Genomic DNA, 18620 nt, shown 5'->3' with positions numbered 1-18620 from the left:
GCAAATGGCCAGGGCATTCATATGCAAAAGCCTCTGGCACAGCCTGGGCGGGGCGGGGTCTCAAGGAATCAAAGGGCGGAGCAAGCAGCTATGGCGGAGTCCCAGTGTCCCGGCAATGGCTGCAGGCACCTCTGAGGGAAAGCCGCCCTCAGGCTCACCTGCTGCCAGACAGTCCAGTTTCTCCCGTATGAGTCCTGGGTCCCCAGAGACTTCCCGGAACCGGATTTCAGAGCCGTCGGGAGCTTATGCCTCCCTCTGGATTCAAAAAGACAGCCGCGTCCTCAGGTGCCAGACCCTTTCCGCGCGCGCGAGCCCCCGTATCTGCACTCCACCTCCGCAGCTCCTCTGGCTCTCAGTGTGCTTTTCTTTCCTTCTAGTTGTAGAATTTACACTCAGCCAGCCTTCCTGTAGTTCTGGATGATGTCCGCCTTGTGTTTTTGATGCATTTATCAATTGTTGTGGGAAGCAGCAATTTCCCGGTGTTTATCTATGCCGCCATCTTAGTTTCTCCTAGAAGAACTCTTAAAACATTACTACATATGTCTTGATGACAACACATTTGAGAACTTAATGGAAAATGGAGTCTTTCCTAATAAAATATACATTACCAAAATTGTACCAAGAAGTAGAAAACCTGCCTAGATCTATAGATCTATTTCAGTAGAAGAGATTATAAAGGTAATTATGAAGCCAACATGATTTTTACCATAAAAACTTTATAAGGATTATACAAAAAGTAAACTATAGTGCATCTCATGTACGAGTGGATAGATGCAAGAAAATCCATCAGTTCAGATGTTACTAAACCCCGTTTACTTCAGGGGTATAAGGTGGTTCAGTAGAAGGAACTCTGCTAATGTACGGTAATCTATCAGATCGACCAATTAAATGAGAAAAACTCATAGTAATAGATACTATGGAGACATTTAATAAAAGATACCAGCAGTTCCTAAAAAATAAATAAGTCCCTTAGAGTAAAACATGAATAGAAGGAAATTTCTTGAATATAAAAAAAAGACTATGGGGGGAGGGGGCTGAGTGTGGAATGTAGAGTTTGTTTTCAAGAGAGACAATCTCTAGAGTAAAAAATAATTTTTTTAAAATTTTTTAAAAAAAGACTACCTACAAAAAGCCAATAGTAAGTAGCACTTTGTATAGTGAAACAAAGTTCCAGTTAAAATCTAGACCCAGACAGGGTGGCAGCTATTGCTACCAACAGCATTTAACTTTATCTTGAACTTTCTAGCAAATACATCAAGACAAAAACAAGGGAAATAAGAGATACAAGCTTTAGAAAATGATAGATTATAAAGCACATCTCTTTGCTAGGTATAGACTTGGAAAAAACAAGACTCAGTAAAAAAAAAAAAAAACAACTTGTAGAATTAGTAAACAAATCTGATAAAGTGTGTAGATGCATGATAAGTATATAGAAATTGCTTTTTTTCTCTAATTTAGTAAAAGGTATACAGAAGTGGAAAGTATATTTCATTCACAGGGGAATACTCTGAAATATTGTACATAACTATAGTGTATATTTACAAAACCACAGGAAGAGGAGTTTCCCTGACAAAACAGCCCAACATTAATTGTTAAAGGGCAGAAGTGTTTTTTTTTATTTCTTCTAGAAATTTCTCAAGCTGCTGCTCATGCTTTCTTGTTCTTGCTGCCCTGGGGTGGGTGGATGTGGGGAACTTTATGCCCTGGGCTACTGGAAGGGCAAACAGCTCCAGCTGCTGCGGAGGAGCAAGCCTGCCTTGGCACTGCGGGAGAAGCACGGCACATTTCCTCCATTGCTGATAAGCAGCCTGTACATTTTTTGACAGTCATGTAGGTGAACCAGAGTACAAGTGGTATTTGGCAGAATTTTATCACTGTTGTTGTTTTTTTTCTTTTTTAAATAATCCAGGTGAGTTGATGTTACCTATGCTGAAGCTTTAGATTCTCTATTCTTTCTTTTCTTTTTTAAATATATTTTTGTTGATTTCAGAGAGAAAGGGAGAGGGAGAGAGAGAAACATCAATGATGAGAAAGAATCATTGATCAGCTGCTTCCTACACGCCCTTTACTGGGGATCGAGCCCGCTCTCTGGGCATGTGCCCTTGACTGGAATCAAACCCAGGACCCTTCAATCCACCGTCCAGTGCTCTATCCACTGAGCCAAACCATCAAGGGTAGAATTTTATCACTGTTGATACCTGTTGAGGCCCAGACTGTCTTTATGTCCTTAGCCTGCAAATCCTACCAGCTTTTCCTTCTGGGTGTTCCTTTCTGACCTTCAAGTCCTTAATGTAGCTTTCTGCAGACCTGTCCCAAGGGCAGAGAGTCTATATAGACAGGTGAGTTACAGAAGGCACTCTCTGGACAGACACACAGCCCCTGGGGACATGGCTTGACTCACTGGGACAGGGCCTTGATTTCAGCCTCTACTCTCCCTCTTGTGGACATCTGTGTATAGTGCACAATGGCTTAGTTTCATGCAGTGGTCCTGTGGCAGAGCCCTGAGCAAAAGCTAACGGTGTGATTGTGCTTTTAGTGTCTTTCCCAACCTGGAGCTAAAACATACAAACTGCTGATTCATAATCAGTTTGTGACCCATGGGTATTTTCCTGCCATAGTTTTTTTAAAAATATGTTTTTCTTGATTTCAGAGGAGAGAGATAAAAACATCAATGTTGGCCCTAACCGGTTTGGCTCAGTGGATAGAGCGTCGGCCTACGGACTGAAAGGTCTCAGGTTCGATTCTGGTCAAGGGCATGTACCTTGGTTGCAGGCACATCCCCAGTAGGGGGTGTGCAGGAGGCAACTGATCGATGCTTCTTTCTCATCGATGTTTCTAACTCTCTATCCCTCTCCCTTCCTCACTGTAAAAAATCAATAAAATATATATTTTTTTTAAAAATCAATGTTGAGAGAGGATCACTGATGGGCTGCCTCCTGCATACCCCCTATCAGGGATCAAGCCCGCAATCCAGACATGTGCCCTGACCAGGAATCAAACCATGATCTCCTGGTTCGTAGGTTAACGCTCAACCACTGAACCACACAGGTTGAGGGTTTTTTATTTGTTTGTTTTTGAATTTTATTGATTTCAGAGAGGAAGGGCTGCCATAGCTTTTTGTTTGACTCTTTCTCTAAGAGAGAGATACCTTCTGTGCTGTTTTTTTCTCCCACTTTTGCTGCCCCGCACATTACTCAGCTCTATCCAGTATGTTTCCAGGCACCTCTTAATACATCCTGAAATTTCATGTTATTTTTTACCACTTTTAAGAGAGAAAGAGGAAGGGGGAGAGAGACATTGGTTTGTGGTTCCACTTACTGATGCATTCATTGGTTGGCTCTTGTATGCACCCTGACTGGGGATCGAACCTGCAATCTTGGTATGTCAAGACGAGGCTCTAACCAAATGAGTCACTGGGTCAAGGCCTATTACCACTCCTATTTCTTCAGACTGAATGAGCAGGTTTGCCATCCAGTATCCATGGAAATATTCTATCAGAGTTGGGCCCAAGTGGGAATGGCATATATTCTCTATCTGGCTAATCCTGATGCTTTGATAACTTCCAGGTTAGTTGGCTGCTCACCTGACTTTCCAAGGTGTTACCTATGTAACATTAGATTTTGGAAAATGTTAAAGTATTTGTTCTTAATATTTAGTTATGGATAAAACAAACCTTTTTTGTTCTCCCAGTCTCCTGTTCACATTCAGCCTGCCTCTGTCCTAGGCATAAGCCTTCCTGACAGTCCTATGCACACCATAGGTGAACCTCAGACCTATGTGCTCCAAGCCCCAGCTCACCATTGCAGACTGCTAGGCAAATCCTGCAGCCAACTTGGCCACAGGCCTGGCAGCTCACCACTTTTCTGTGTGTGTGACCAGCACATCCTCAGAAGGTAGCAAAGGAAATGAGGCCAATTTGGCTCCAAACCCTGTTTATCCCTTTGTCTCAACACAGTGGGTTCAGACCCTGAATTTGCACGCTACGTGGCAGGAGTGAGCCAGGCAATGCAGCAGAAGCGGCAAGTCCAACACAGTCGCCGTCCAGGCAACCCTCGGGGACACTGGCCACCCATGGATGATGCCCATAGAACCTGGCCTTTCCCAGAGTTCTTCACAGAAGGGTGAGTGCTGGGCGTGGCAGTAAAGCTGAGTTTGGGATCTGGGTGTCCCCCCTGGGGCCTTTGTGCACTCTTATCAAGTAATTCAATTCAAACCCGCATGTGAGAGTGACAGATGGTCAGATCTTCAGGAGGCAGAGTTTTGTGATTGACTGTGGGATGCACGGTGGCATGAAGTGTTCCTGTGAACACACCATTGGTATAAAATTGATTTTCTAGACAGACTCTTCCACCCTAGACAAGGATCTTATTTGATAGTATAAAGAAATTGCATGTTTAACAAAGTTTTTATGCTGAAATGAGCATGTCTATGAAACAAACCCATGTAGTTTATGGAATGTGATCCTTACCATTTACAAAAGGTAAAGGTGTATGGTTCTGATTCCATTGAATGGAGAGATTGTGGATTTTCATCATAAAGACAACTGGGGATTGGTTTTTCACATCTCTTATTTGCTACCTGGTTAAGAAATCTGGACAGCTAAAGACCACCTCAAGTTTTTGTTTGCTCTGATGAATTTCATATGTAAACCACAGGTTTCTGAGAGGACTAAAGGGCAGTGATGCGTAAGTATTACAGTTGTCCCTTGAACATCGCAAGGGCTAGGGGCACCAACCCACCATGCAGTTGAAAATCCACACAAATTTAAGTTGACCCTGCATACATGGGTTCCTAGCCACGGAACGAAAGTACAGTTGACCCTTGAATAAAGCAGGTTTGAAGTGCACAGGTCACTTGCACGTGGACCTGCATGTAAGACATAAGAAACCACTATTTGGTGTGAGATGAGTGGAGGGTAAAGATTTTTAGAGCTTGGTTTGGGCTGCCGGTGTCTAGGCTGGCTGCAGAGGCCCAGGACCAACTTCTCTCTTTGGCTTTCAGGGATGGCCTGCACAGCGGCTGGTCGGGTACTCAGGGAGACTCAGCCAGCTCGAGTGATGAGACATCCTCCGCCAATGGCGACAGCTTGTTCTCCATGTTTTCAGGGCCTGACCTCGTTGCTGCTGTCAAGCAGAGAAGGTATGAAGAGATTTCTGAATCAAAGGATGGGGCACGTGAATGTGATCCACAGCTTAGTCCTCCGGAAAGCTCAGGAGCCCACTGTTCCCAGTCGGCCTGTGTGAAAAAGGCAGAGGGCCTTCGCTGGCACTGTCTTGCTTAGGCCTCTGTGGGGCCACCACACAGGCTTTTAGTCCGGGTGACTTAACATTGGGTTGAGTTTTGCTGGCAGAATAGTCTCATGCCAATGGAAGTAAAAAAGTTCCAGTATGTCAGGCAAGGGAGAGTTCTGAGACCAGGTTTGCCTGTGTTGGTCTGTGCCTTGCAGGTGGCAGGCTTTTGTGGGAGTGGGGGGAGCAGGACCAGGACAAGAAAGTTCTAATCAGGGCTCACCAGCAGGCTTTGCAGCTCCAAATAAAAGGCTTGACGCTCAGTTTCCCTGTGAAAGGGAGAGGTGGGTAAAATGACCTCTGACTGGTATTTCAAAGTTGAAAAAAATAGAAATATAGTCTATTCGGATCTAAGAAGTTTAGATCTCATATTTAAATGGACCCTGAAATCAGAGGATAATTTGGTTACAGAGAAGTAGAAAGACTGTGTGGGTGTGAGAAAGCAGAGGCCCAGAGCGGCAGTCTAAAGGATGTGGGCGGGAAATCGCATGCAGGGCTGCCTGAGCGGTGGAAGGCATGCTGTGGAGAGGAAAGGGAGGCCAGGTTACACGGCCCTTGTGTGCCAGGTCAGGCTTCAGTGGATAAGCAGTGGGGAGTGGGTAGGTGAAGAGGGAAGGGTACCTGAGTCACAGAGTTGTAACAGTGGTGGTGATAGTGATGGCTAATACAAGCTAGGCCCTGGGTAAGCATTTACGTACATTATCTCACTCAGTTCTCGCAACCCCTGTATTTATTTGCTAGGGCTACCGTAACCAAGTACCACAGACTGGGGGCGTAAACGAGAGAAGTTTATTTTCCTACAGTTCTGGAGGCTTGAAGTCTGAGATCAGGGTGTCAGCAGGGTTGGTTTCCTCTGAGGTCTCTCCCCTGGGCTTGCAGACAGCCTTCTCCTCTTTGTATCGTCACATGGTCGTCTCCTGTGTGTGTCCATGTCCTAACCTTCTCTTCCTATAAGGACAACAGTCACATTGGATTAGAACCCTCCCTAATGACTTCATTTTAACTTACGTGTTTAAGCACCTGATGTCTAAATACACTCACAGTATAAGGTATTGGGAGTTAGGACTTCAGCATATGAATTTAGAGTCAACATATGAATTGGGGGGTAGGGGGGTGAGATAATTCAGCACATAGCAACCATCTTATTATACAAGTACTGTTTTACCCCCAATTCATAGGTGAAGAAGTTGAGACTTGGAGAAGTTAAAGTCATTCATTCGTTCATTCATTGGCACCTATCATGTCCCAGGCACTGTAATGTAGCGGCAAATAAAACAAAATCCCCCTCCTAGTGGAAGGTATATTCTATTGCCGGAAGGCAGATTTAAAACAACAACAACAAAATATGTCAGATTGGGTTAGATGCTGTGAAGAAAAATAAAGCAGGGTTTGGGGGCAAGAGTGCAAGGGACAGGTGGATTTTCTGTTTTCAGAATGAGAGTCAGGAAGGCCTCTGATGAGCAGAAAGCTGAACACAATGAGGGGGCACTGGTGAGGTATTGGCAGAGGGGATGTGTGAGAGAGAAGAATCAAGGATGATAGGCAAGTTTTTGGCCTGAATATCTATCTGTGTGAAAGGGGGTGCCATGGACCAAGACTGGGAGGACTGCAGGAGAAGCAGGATGGAGCCAGGGGTGGAGTTTCAGACTTCTGTTGGAGGCATGGGAAATCAGGGAGGCTGGTTAGACATCTCAGTCACCTGGAGCATCACCTCTGCAGAGACTGCTGTCTGCATGCAAGGGCACTGATAGACTGAGTTACCCGGCTCTGAGCCTGCTAACCCTGCCTTTTTCATCCTTATAACAAACTTCATGTCAGTTGTGAAACTTAACAGGCTTTTAGTTTATAGTCACATATCCACATTGCATGGTAAGTAATCAGTATCTGTTGAATAAATTAACAAAAGGCCATAGCTCAGTGGTTCTCAACCTTCCTAATGCCGCAATCCTTTAATACATGACCCCCAACTTCATTGTTACAAATTGAACATAATTAAAGCATAGTGATTGACAGAAACAATATAGAATTATATATGTGTTTTCCGATGGTCTTAGGCGACCCCTGTGAAAGGGTCGTTCGAGCCCCAAAGGGGTCGCGACCCATAGGTTGAGAACCGCTTCCATAGCTGATGGACTCAGAGAGCAGCTGAAAGAGCCAGTATTTGTCCTCATGCCTGCCACCCCTACTCTATCCCAACCCTGTGATGGCTTGCAGAGTGCAGCATTTGATGGTGACTCACTTTTTCCCCCTGCACGCTGTGTATCCAAGCACGTCTCCACACACCCACCTAGAATCAGTGCCCCAGATGCCAGAGCCAAGTGGATAAGGTGCCCCCTGGAGGTAAGCTGGACAGGAAACAAGGCAACTACTGCACTGAGCTCTTGGTTCTTTCAGGAAACACAGCAGTGGAGAGCAGGAGACCAGCACGCTGCCCTCACCGCCTCTTCTTACCACAGTGGAGGATGTGAATCAGGTATTGGGGGCTCTGCTCTGGCCACAGGGCTGGCTCTATTGGATACAGGCCATGAGCAAGGTTCCAAGGTTGAAGTATTTTTTTCATTTTTTTTTCATTTATTTAATTATCCTCATTCAAGGATATGTTTATTGATTTTTAGAGAAAGTGGAAGGGAGAGAGAGAAACATGGCTGTGAGAGAGAAACTTTGATCGGTTGCCTCCCAAACGTTCCCCAACCAGGGATCAAACCCACAACCTAGGTATGTGCCCTGACTGGGCATCGGGGGAATCAAACCCACAATCTCTTGGTGTACGCGACAACGCTCCAACCAACTGAGCCACCCAGCCAGAGCCCAGAGCTGAAGTTTTGGGGTTTTTTAAAATATATTTTATTGATTTTTTACAGAGAGGAAGGGAGAGGGAGAGTTAGAAACATCGATGAGATAGAAACATTGATCAGCTGCCTCCTGCACACCCCCTACTGGAGATGTGCCCGCAACCAAGGTACATGCCCTTGACCGGAATTGAAACCGGGGCCCTTGAGCCCGCAGGCCAACACTCTGTCCACTGAGCCAAACCGGCCAGGGACCAAAGCTGAAATTTTAAGAGGGCGTCAAAGAAATGATGGGATCTTTGTGGTGAACAATTTTTTTCCCATGATTTTGTCTAAATGATCAGCCAGCTCAGCTAACTCAGAGCTATATGTAGAGGAAGCTGTGGGACTGTGCTCCTGATATGGTAGACACTAGCCACATGTAGCTATTTGAATATCAATGGAAATCAATGTAAATAAAAATTGAGTCCGTGGTTGCACTAGCCATAACTGGCACGTGGCTGCTGCACTGAACAGTGCAGACAACATTCCTGCCACTGCCAGTTCTCTTGCACAGTGCTGTCCCAGGGCTGTGGGAGAGGGAGAGGCTCTCACCGTCTCCTAGGTGAATACAGGGCAGAGATCGGGGTGGTGGGAAAGATGATAAATTGCCAGAAATGCCACTAAGAACCTTTTTCTGTCTCTCAGGATAACAAAACCAAAACGTGGCCACCCAAAGCACCCTGGCAACACCCTTCTCCACTACCCAGCACACTGCCTAGCCCAGGCGCACCACTCTATGCGGTCACCAGCCCTGGCAGCCAATGGAACGACACCATGCAGATGCTGCAGTCCCCGGTATGGGCTGCAAGCACCGACTGCAGCACGGCCTCCTTCTCCTACGTGCAGACCCCACCACAGCCCCCACCCCCAGCAGCACACAAGGCAGCGCCCAAGGGCTTCAAGGCCTTCCCGGGGAAGGCTGAGCGCAGGCCAGCCTACTTGCCCCAGTACTGACCCAGGCCTGCCTGCCCAAAGCTGTTGGGGCCAGTGTCCCCATCCTAGGGCTGACTAGCTGGCACCAACCCCCCAGAGGACCAGTGCACCCCTGTCCCAGGCAAGGATCCTTGGGGATGGGGGTGGTTGGCAGCTCCAAGCCTTTAAGGCCTGGCTTCTCAAACTTTGGAGGCATCAGACCCCTAGAGGGCCAGCTGAAGACTGTCTCTGACCCTCCTCAGGGAAATGCTGGATCTTCGAGCTTAATAAGCACTTCTGGTGATTCTGATGCAGTTGGGCCACAGGCCACACTCTGAGAAATAGCTCTCGAGTTTGTAGTCCCACTGTGTGTGCTGGGAAGGCATCAGGCTGGAAGGATGACTGCAAAACTGACCATTCTTCTGAAACCTCTCCCTTCTTAACACGTTAAGTGATGACCACACCAATCACTGTATTTTATAGCTATTTTTCATACAGGTTTTCAGTTAAAACATCTCCTGCCTAAAATGCATTGAAGTTTTTATATGTTTTATTGATTTTTTACAGAGAGGAAGGGAGAGGGATAGAGAGTTAGAAACATCGATCAGCTGCCTCCTGCACATCCCCCACCGGGGACGCGCCCGCAACCCAGGCACATGCCCTTGACCGGAATCGAACCCGGGACCCCTGAGTCCACAGGCCGACGCTCTATCCACTGAGCCAAACCGGCTCGGCGCATTGAAGTTTTTAAGATAACAAATGTAGCGGCTGGAGGTTTGTTCAACACTATTTTTATTTAAGCTTATACAAAACGGGCAACATACAGAATATGTGTGATCAGAAGCAATTACCTGGGTTTTCTGTGTGGGCAGCCCCTCACCACCCCAGCAGCACCCAGGGAGTGCAGCTTTTGTCCGATTTACAAAAGCAGGATCATAAAACTGAAGTCGAGGCAATTCCTGATGGTGCATGGAGATGAGCCAGCTGGCTACTGTCTGCAGGACAAAGACACACCTGTTGCCCTCAGGTCCTTCCACACATGGCCAGAGGCTTCAATACAGTCTAAGAGGTTGGGTGTGGTCAAGAGGCTGTACAGAGATACCGGCACATGAAATTGCAGTAACTTTTATGAACTGGCTCAAGACAAACCAATTAAGATATAGATAGGAATTAAAGTATTTTCTTTTTTAAAAAACCCACCTCATATTCAGTTAACGTGCCATTAAATAGATAACATCCTGTGGATTTAGGGATTTTCCAGCCAGAATGGATCCAGAAGAATTGAATGGTGCTTAAATTGAGAAATAATAATAAATATATCTATATAGAATAGACATCCCACTGTATATTAATTGAGGTTACAGAAGTTCTTTATATAAAACTTATTTAAATTTTTCATATTTCATCTTTGAAAAAGTCTAATTGAAAAAAATCTGTAATATTTTCTGGTATGAAAGTTTGACAGTATTAATATTTTTTTTATATTTTCTTAAATCATTAAACCATTTTAATATATGTTAACTACTAATAAATGGTTTATTCTTTCTAACTCCATATAACCTTTTCCAGCAAAGATTGTAATAACACATTTATGTTCTCATTTTTCTACAGATATAAGTAAATTTATATTTAAAAAATACCAAAAAGAAAATATATATATATATGTCTGTATACACACTAATTATAGAGGGCCCTGAGGGTGTCTGAGCCCAGCCGCCTGAATTTTCAATACTGTGTCGCCAGGCTACGTCCAGGCCCGGGTGTTGTCCTGTGCTGTGTGAGGATGCCATTGCTGCCTGTACTTGTGATCCTTTCACCATGGGTTCTGAACATTCACCTCACCATGTTTACAGAGAACTATTTTGTACATAGACTTTTTCAGGCACGTGCTCTGCACCAACCCTGCGTGGCTCTTGTCTGTATTAGCCGTCACAGTGTGTGCACTAAACTCTGTTGAAGTTGTTTGTGGCTGTTTGACTTGTAACATAGTTTTCGATTTCCTTCCGTAATGTGTCCACAGTACCCTGTATTTCAAGTTCTGATATACTAAAGTACTCTTGTATTAATAGTGCCTCCCCAAGACCTCACCCTGGTCAGAGGTCAGTCCTTGATGCCCCAGCACAGCTGACGTCGAAGTTGCTAATTGTCCCATTCTAGTCTGTTTTTCTTAAGACATTTTTTAATTGCATCTCCATGGGCTGTGAGACTGTGTGAAGCTGTTTGTGTGGTCTCCTGGTAGGTGCTGTGTTCTCAGCACCACCTTGTTCTGAACACTGGTAATTCCAGGTGCTGCGCGTGGCAGAGGAGTCTCTCCAAAGCGCGTGTGTTTGCATGTGTGAGCGCGTGTGTCCTTTGTGTGGCCGGGCATGGGTCCTTGCTCAGGCATCAGCAGGACATTGTGTGAATAGTTACAATGCTTCCAAACTGGAACTCTACATTTTGTATCTTTTAAAGCTCCTATAAGTAAATTAACGATTGGCTTTATTAAAAATATACATTTAATAATATATTTTGTATGTCTGTTTAAAATGAACTGCAACAGAAACCGTCAGAAGCCCTACTTGGTTCGTTACTCTGAAAAGCTGCACCTGAATTGGTTTTTAGGTCAGTCTGTTATCTGATTCTGAAAACGTGAAAGGGGAAAGACCACTGAGGTGATAGGATGAACTGGGGTGGGTGAGCAGGAAACAACACAACCTACCACACCTCTCCTTCTGGCTTCCCCAAGGCCAAAGCTGTGGGCGGAGCCAATGTCATGGTGAAGACCACTTGGAAGGATACCAGCTACCAGCATGTATACTATCCGCTGCCCAGGCAGCCTTTCCAGGGAGCAGACCCAGGGATAAGGGACCCAATATATGGCAGAAACCGTACCTCAGAGGGACAAGGACTAGTCTGACTGGATGATCATCCTGGTAAGCAGAAGAATAGATTGTACATTGAGAACCACAACTAGAGGTTGGGTTACAGAGGAATTTCAACTCATTTTCATTTACTATAAGACAGCACTTGATTGAAACTTTTTTCATTATCTTAGTGTGAGCACCTATACTAATAAAAGGGTAATATGCTAATTAGACCAGACATTCTTCTGAACAAAGCCGCAGCAGCTGCGAGGGCCAAGGGCGGTGGCGCAGGAGAGGCAGCTGCACTGAGGGCCCAGGCTGGTCCCACGTGTGCTGCAGGGCCCCTCAGTTCGCAGAGGCGGGGCGACCCGTGGTCCTGGAGCCTCTGCAGAGGCTGGACAGGGGTGCAACCGAGGTATCTCAACCTCCCACAGCCGGCCTGGCCCCAGATCACCACACACACAAATGGGCAGGGGCAGGGCCAGCGCAAAGAAGCGAGAGCCAAGTTCAGCAGCAGCAGTGCGGTGATGGGGGTGTTACCTTCCCCAATCCTTCTGATCGCCTTCTGCAGAGGGAGGCCGGACTGTGGCTAAGCCCTCAGTAAGACATCCCCTGAGGGTTCCCAGACTGAGAGGGGGCAGGCCAGGCTGAGGGAACTTCCCCCTGCCCACACCCCCCCCATGCACGAATTTTCATGCACAGGGCCTCTAGCTAATATATAATCTAACTGTAAGCACCACTCATGCTTCTGTGATGCTGAGCATGAGGACCTATACCTCAGGAATAGCTAAGTTCCATGAGTGTATTTAAGGAAAGTTCATATTAAAAGCTAGCGGGCAAAACATTTATCCAAGTGTGTTCCTATTTAACACGAGTACCTGGTAGTAACACTGACCTGATGAACAATAGTGGTGGAGATAGGAGTCATGTAACCCTGGGTTATGTGCTGGATGGGTGGCGATGGAAGCAGAACAGATGTTACATCTGAGTCCCCAGAGGGTCCTTGGAGGCCTCACCCCATTTGAGAAATAGCGTGTAACATACAAGCAGGTGAGATCCTTGTGAGACTAGTGATAGTCCTTCCTCACTTGGGGTATCCTTGGTGTGGCATCCAGCTCTAGGAGTGTAGCCGAAATGCCAAATGCTAACCATTTGCAGGGGATGGCCCTCTGAGCTGTGTGGCCCCTGTTGTGATCTATAGACAACGAGGAAAGAAACCATTCCAATGCTCAGCTCTTCGACTGCCAAAAAGCACTGTACATGGTCAGCATGCCTAGCAGGCTCCCAACCAAAGGAACCTTCAGGGCAAGCTCGTGGAAGTCACACACAGCTGGCCTTACGATTCCACAGGGGTGGACGGGCTGGACCCAGGCTTCCGGATGTCTGTGAGGGGCCTGGAAGTGGCCTAGAAGACAGTCTCCTCATTCAGTCAGGAAGTCCTGTAAGTGTATTTACCCACATTTAAATTCTGCCGTGTTCTTACATCTCCATTGCACTCTCTGGCCTCAGGGTTTTCCTTACACCCCTGCTACCTTGACATCAACTTCCCGGTGCCCACTTGCCTGTTGCTCCTGGAACTGCGCCTGCTCAGGGCCTCTCCATAGATCTCAGGCCTGGCCTACCCTCTACTCCGCTTTGTTTTTCATCACAGCAATCAGCGCTCCCCTGGAATCGTGTTTGCATTTCTTTGCCCCTCACTAGAACCAGGGCTTCATGATAGGAAGGAGCAAGTCAAGTCATTCACGGCCACATGTCCCCGTGCAGAACAGCGGGAAGCAACTCCACGCAAGCCAGGCAAAAGGAGGTGTTGCTGGGGCCAGAGGCAAACTTCTAATACAGAGAAAAAAATAGATCTAGACTTGAAATGAAATCGCCTCTCATTTAGGACTAAAATACATGATGACCAGAGTTTGTTCTTCCACCGCAAGGAGGGGTTGACATTAGGAACTGGATAGAACTAAGTAGCCTTTTACTAAGTATAGAGTTTGCTATTCTCATGGAAACGCAGGCCATTGTGCGGTGGAGAACTGTTCATGTACCTAACAATGGATTCACACGGGAAACCTGGGGCGACATCCCGAACGCCTACGCAGGACGAACTTGGGGCCTCCCAGGGCGCCGGCGCCCGCTCCCACTCCTGCGTGCGCAGGCGCACGCCCATCCCCAGGGTATGCGCACATGCGCGCGCGCGTCCATCCCGAACGTGCGGGCAGGGGCGTTAGCGAGTGCCCCTCTGCACCCCTCCTCCTCCCCGCCCCCAACTCGGCGCGGGGGCATGCGCACATGCGCACCCCGGACGTGCGAGCCCACACGCTGACGCGTGTGCTCCCCCGCCCCCCACCTGTCGGGCTTCCGCCTTCCCTGCTGGCAGACACGCGCACAGCGCCCCTCGCGAGCCGGAGCCTGCGCCGGGAGCTGCGCGGGGTGGCAGGGAGGGAGCTGCGCGGGGTGGCAGGGAGGGAGCTGCGCGGGGTGGCAGGGAGGGAGCTGCGCGGGGTGGCAGGGAGGGAGCTGCGCGGGGTGGCAGGGAGGGAGCTGCGCGGGGTGGCAGGGAGGGAGCTGCGCGGGGTGGCAGGGAGGTGTGACGCCCTAGGTCTCGTCGGTCACCGTGACTCAGCATCCCCAGTGGGTGCGCCTCTCCGGAACGGGAACAGCTTATGAAAAGTCATGGGGTGGATCCCCTCGCGCCTGACCTCCCTCCAGGTCCTGCCTGGCCCTGTTCAGCGGCCCGAAATTAAGACCTGACTCAGTTTCCCCATCTGTATAACAGGGCTCTTGTTTGGAACTTTGCCCGCCACAGGCTCAGCAAGTGCTGGTTTTGCAAATACTCAGGGGAAGCCCATTGGTTTTCCTTAGGCTCTGAAATTAACCCTTGTTTAAAGTTTGGACTTCCTAGCCGAAACCGGTTTGGTTCAGTGGATAGAGCGTCGGCTTGCGGACTGAAAGGTCCCAGGTGCGATTCTGGTCAAGGGCATGTACCTGGGTTGCGGGCACATCCCCAGTGGGGAGTGTGCAGGAGGCAGCTGATCGATGTTTCTCTCTCATCGATGTTTCTAACTCTCTATCTCTCTCCCTTCCTCTCTGTAAAAAATCAATAAAATATATTTAAAAAAAAAAAAAGTTTGGACTTCCTAACTTGCCTCCGAGTTCCGGGCCACCCTCCAATCCACTCCTCTGTCCAGGGCCAGACTTACTAAGGTCACCTGAAGGTGCCCAGCGCGGAAGCAGGGTCTTTGAACATTCTGAACCAGGTTTTCTCTTCGTTGTGGTTCATCAGCCCCTGGTCTGGGCACATAAGACCCTCAGGATTCCTGGGACCCTGAACCCTATACTCTGAGGTTTGCAGACCGGGCTTGGTACAACATATGGTGCTGAGTGTGGTGATGGTGATGGAAAACAGTAGGTTTCACTTTGTCAGAATGTAAGATTACCTTACACTGATATTTTTGCAAGCTATAGCCCCCACTCTACTCCCTAAGACTTGATCAGAGATGCCCCACCTCACACTCCAGTCAGTGACTGATTACTCTCCCACAGTTAGAGTGCCCAGTTCCTGGACCTCCATTCCTCTCTGCCTTTGCCATGCTGTTATCCTTTCTGTTTGAGATGCCATTCTTGGCCATTTCCACTTGCAAAATTCTACCCTGTCAACCAGAGGCCTAATTGATGTTAAAACAAAACTGAGATGATGGGGAAGAGCCAGAAAATGGCAGACAAGACAGGGTTTGATTAAGAACAGCTCATGAATCAGGCAACCGTGGGTTGGTTCTCTACTTACTAGCAGAGTGGTTGTTTTTAGATTTCTCAACCTGTTAAATGGGAAGGACAACATAAGGCTGTTTTGAGGGTTGCATAGGAGAAAATTTAGCACAGAACTCTGCACAGAGTAAACTGGCAGGAATAATCACCACGCCAATTGGATGTATGGCTTTCAATTAATAACAATCTTCCTTTGTCCTCCTTTTTTGTTTTCTTTCCGTGGCTACTGTAACTTATGGCCTTCCAGGTAGGAACCTAGTTTTTTGCTAATGTAGAAAATATATGCAACTTTGGAATTTCAAAGTATGATGTTAAACATAAAATAGTATTGGGGAAATCCAGAATGGTTGAACCTGCTGGGAACCATAGAGGCTAGACTTCTGAAGATGCACATAAAGGAATGTCAAAAAGATGAAAACTTCAAAAAGGCAATGATCAGAGGCCTCACCTCCTGCTTCTTCAGTGCCCAGAGCTGCTCCTATAAGACTAGGATGGAGAAGAGGATATTGGAGAAGAGAGTGTGGCAGTGGCAGGTGAACACCCAAAAAAACCTTTGGAAATACTTGGGAGTTGTGACAGTTCAGCTCAAAACAACTTCACCGTTAAGAGAAATCACTGACTCCTGTACCAGCTACAGACAGAGGTGGCCCCGCCCCAGGAACCTGGGCCCTGTGAGGTTCCCTCTGGCTTCTCTCTGGGGGTCATTCTCTCCATTGTTTTCCTTAAGACCAAGGACTGACCCTCAGGCTTGTCCTTTCAGAAAGGCAATCTAACACCACAAAAAGCTGGGAGTGTCTGCTGCTGGCACCAGGGTCACAGAAAAGGAGAGTGTTTGGCTGACTGAGGTATTGTGCTCATATCTGATATGATCAGAGAGTCAGAAGAAAAAACACAAGGGTTGGAGGTAGTGGTTTTGGACAAAGACAAGAGATGTCCACCAGAGTCACCAAAAACAGCCTATTAGAAAAAGGAATTAGTGGCTACTGTTGGGCTAAAAGTCATCCAAGGAGTCATAGGGCAAGTGGCTAACGGTGCAGTGGCTCCTGAGATCGGCTTTCCCATTGGATGAGGTTCTGTTCTGAAACACAGAACTTAGGGTGGGAGCACTGTTCTGTGCACACAAGTAACTGGCTTAGATGGGAAACTCTGGTTGGAGTATTTCCCACGAACTCCAGCAGAACAGGTGCTGTTCAGCATTGTCAGTCAGGGTTGTGCTAGATATGGGAAGTTCAGGTCAATCTTAGAGCTGACAGTTAATCCAAAACTCCTCTTGGTAAATATTGACCATGTGGACAGGGCTGTTCCCTGCAAAGTACTGTGGTTTCTTCAGTCCTCAGCCCCTTCCTATTTTCCTTCTTCATCGTTAGGCCTCAGATCATTCTGGGCAGGGAGAGCAAGCCTTTTGCAGAGGCCAGAGGCGGCATGGACTGCATGGAATGGGAGGTGGTGGCGGGAGACCCCTGGTGGGGACTGCAGCAGGACAGGGCACACGCCTGGTCGTCTGGCTACGCTGGTGGGTGGAACCCAGCGACGGAGAAGCTCAATTTGAGCGCCCCGTTCCTGGACCTCCTTTCCTCTCCTACGACATTCTTGCCCTCTCATCCGAACTCTCCCCCTTGAGAGTCACTCAAACGCTATCCATTCATGGATGCCTCGCCCTCCAGCTTGAACCTTTCCTCCCCCTGTACTCCAGACATGTATAGCCAACTCAACACTCAGAGGTGGAAAAGGTTTTGAAAACATGTCCAAAAACAAGATCATATGATTTCCCCCAAAAAAACTTGCATCTCTGCAAGATGCAATGACAATTCCATTTTTCCAGGAATTCAGTTAGAAAACTAGATGTCACCTTTGACCATTCTTTATCTCTCTTTCACCAGGAGATTGTCAATTCTTCACTCACGATACATCCAGATCACCAGGCCGAACTCCTGCTACCTGACCAAGCCACTTTTGTCCCCGGCCTGCATTATTGCATAGCCTCCGATCTGCTGTCCTTCCTTCCATTCCTGCTGCGTGGTGGGCCTGATCCTTTGTAAAACCTGCTGGATGATGGCCCTCCTTTGCTGAGGACCCTTCGGTGGCTTCCCATCTCTCTGGGAATAAAAACTCAAGCTCTCACAATGACTTACAAGGTGGATGTGATCTTGCCTTCTTTCCCTTTCTGACCTCATCTTCTACCACCTTCCCCTCCTTCATTCCGCTCCAGCCAAAATGCCTACTTCTGTTTCTGAAATATCTACGCATGCTGCTCTTGGGAATTTTGCAGTTGTTCTTCCCTTTTCCTGAACACTTTCTTTTTAAAATATACATATATTTCTTTATTGATTTCAGAGAGGAAGGAAGAGGGAGAGAGAGATAGAAACATCAATGATGAGAGAAAATCCATTGATCAACTGCCTTCTGCGTGCCCCCTACTGGGGATCGAGCCCACAACCCAGGCATGTGCCCTTGGCCAGAATTGAACCTGGGACCCTTCAGTCCGAAGGCTGATGCTCTATCCACTGAGCCAAACAGACTAGGGCTGTCTGAACACTTTCCCCCCAGATATCCCATTGGCTCGCTTTCTAACCTTCTTCAGGCTTTTGCTCAAATGTAACCTCATTAGTAAATTTTCCCTTGAACATTCTATTCAAAGTTGCAACCCACAATCCCAGCACCCTTTCCAGGGTTCTCAATAACACTTACCAGCATCTGACATACCATATGTTCTACGTATTTGTCACTTATGTATCCGAAACGCCTGGAACACTACCTGGAACATGGAAGGTGTTCTGAGTTGTGTTGAATGAATGAATAAATGAATGAAGGAACGAATGAAGCAGACTGGGCACGGAGACTTCGGCTTCTGTCCTCCAATCACGTCCAGGCAGAGGTCGCAGGGGGGCAGCAAAGTGGCCACCCTGTGCAGGGAGAGCCCAGCCCAGGCCCCAGAGCGGGGCTGCTGGCAAGGTCGACGGGCGGGCGGGCGCTGAGGGCGGGGC

General features: G+C 47.5%; 1 protein-coding gene and 1 long non-coding RNA gene across 8 annotated transcripts in view; one reads left to right on the top strand and one right to left on the bottom strand.

The window, feature by feature from the left end:
- GARRE1 (granule associated Rac and RHOG effector 1) overlaps positions 1 to 11538 on the top strand; it is a 101264-nt gene extending 89726 nt beyond the window's left edge. For all 7 annotated transcript variants that reach the window (XM_059666967.1, XM_059666972.1, XM_059666966.1 and 4 more), the window contains 4 exons: positions 3956 to 4121; positions 5002 to 5139; positions 7683 to 7761; positions 8765 to 11538. In XM_059666967.1, the coding sequence (XP_059522950.1) occupies positions 3956 to 4121; positions 5002 to 5139; positions 7683 to 7761; positions 8765 to 9073 (692 nt within the window). In that variant the 3' untranslated portion in view covers positions 9074 to 11538. The remainder of the gene's footprint in view (positions 1 to 3955; positions 4122 to 5001; positions 5140 to 7682; positions 7762 to 8764) is intronic.
- LOC132217045 (uncharacterized) lies at positions 6060 to 18549 on the bottom strand. The gene is made up of 2 exons (XR_009448844.1): positions 18325 to 18549; positions 6060 to 6236 (listed from the first exon to the last, which is right to left on the bottom strand). It is a non-coding gene; the product is annotated as an uncharacterized LOC132217045 (long non-coding RNA).
- Between the last annotated feature and the right edge of the window lie 71 nt (positions 18550 to 18620).

Source organism: Myotis daubentonii, chromosome 15, assembly GCF_963259705.1.
Source record: "Myotis daubentonii chromosome 15, mMyoDau2.1, whole genome shotgun sequence".
Classification (NCBI taxonomy): Eukaryota; Metazoa; Chordata; class Mammalia; order Chiroptera; family Vespertilionidae; genus Myotis; species Myotis daubentonii.
Note: the sequence above shows the minus strand (reverse complement) of the source record. Positions and strands in the feature narration are given on the sequence as shown.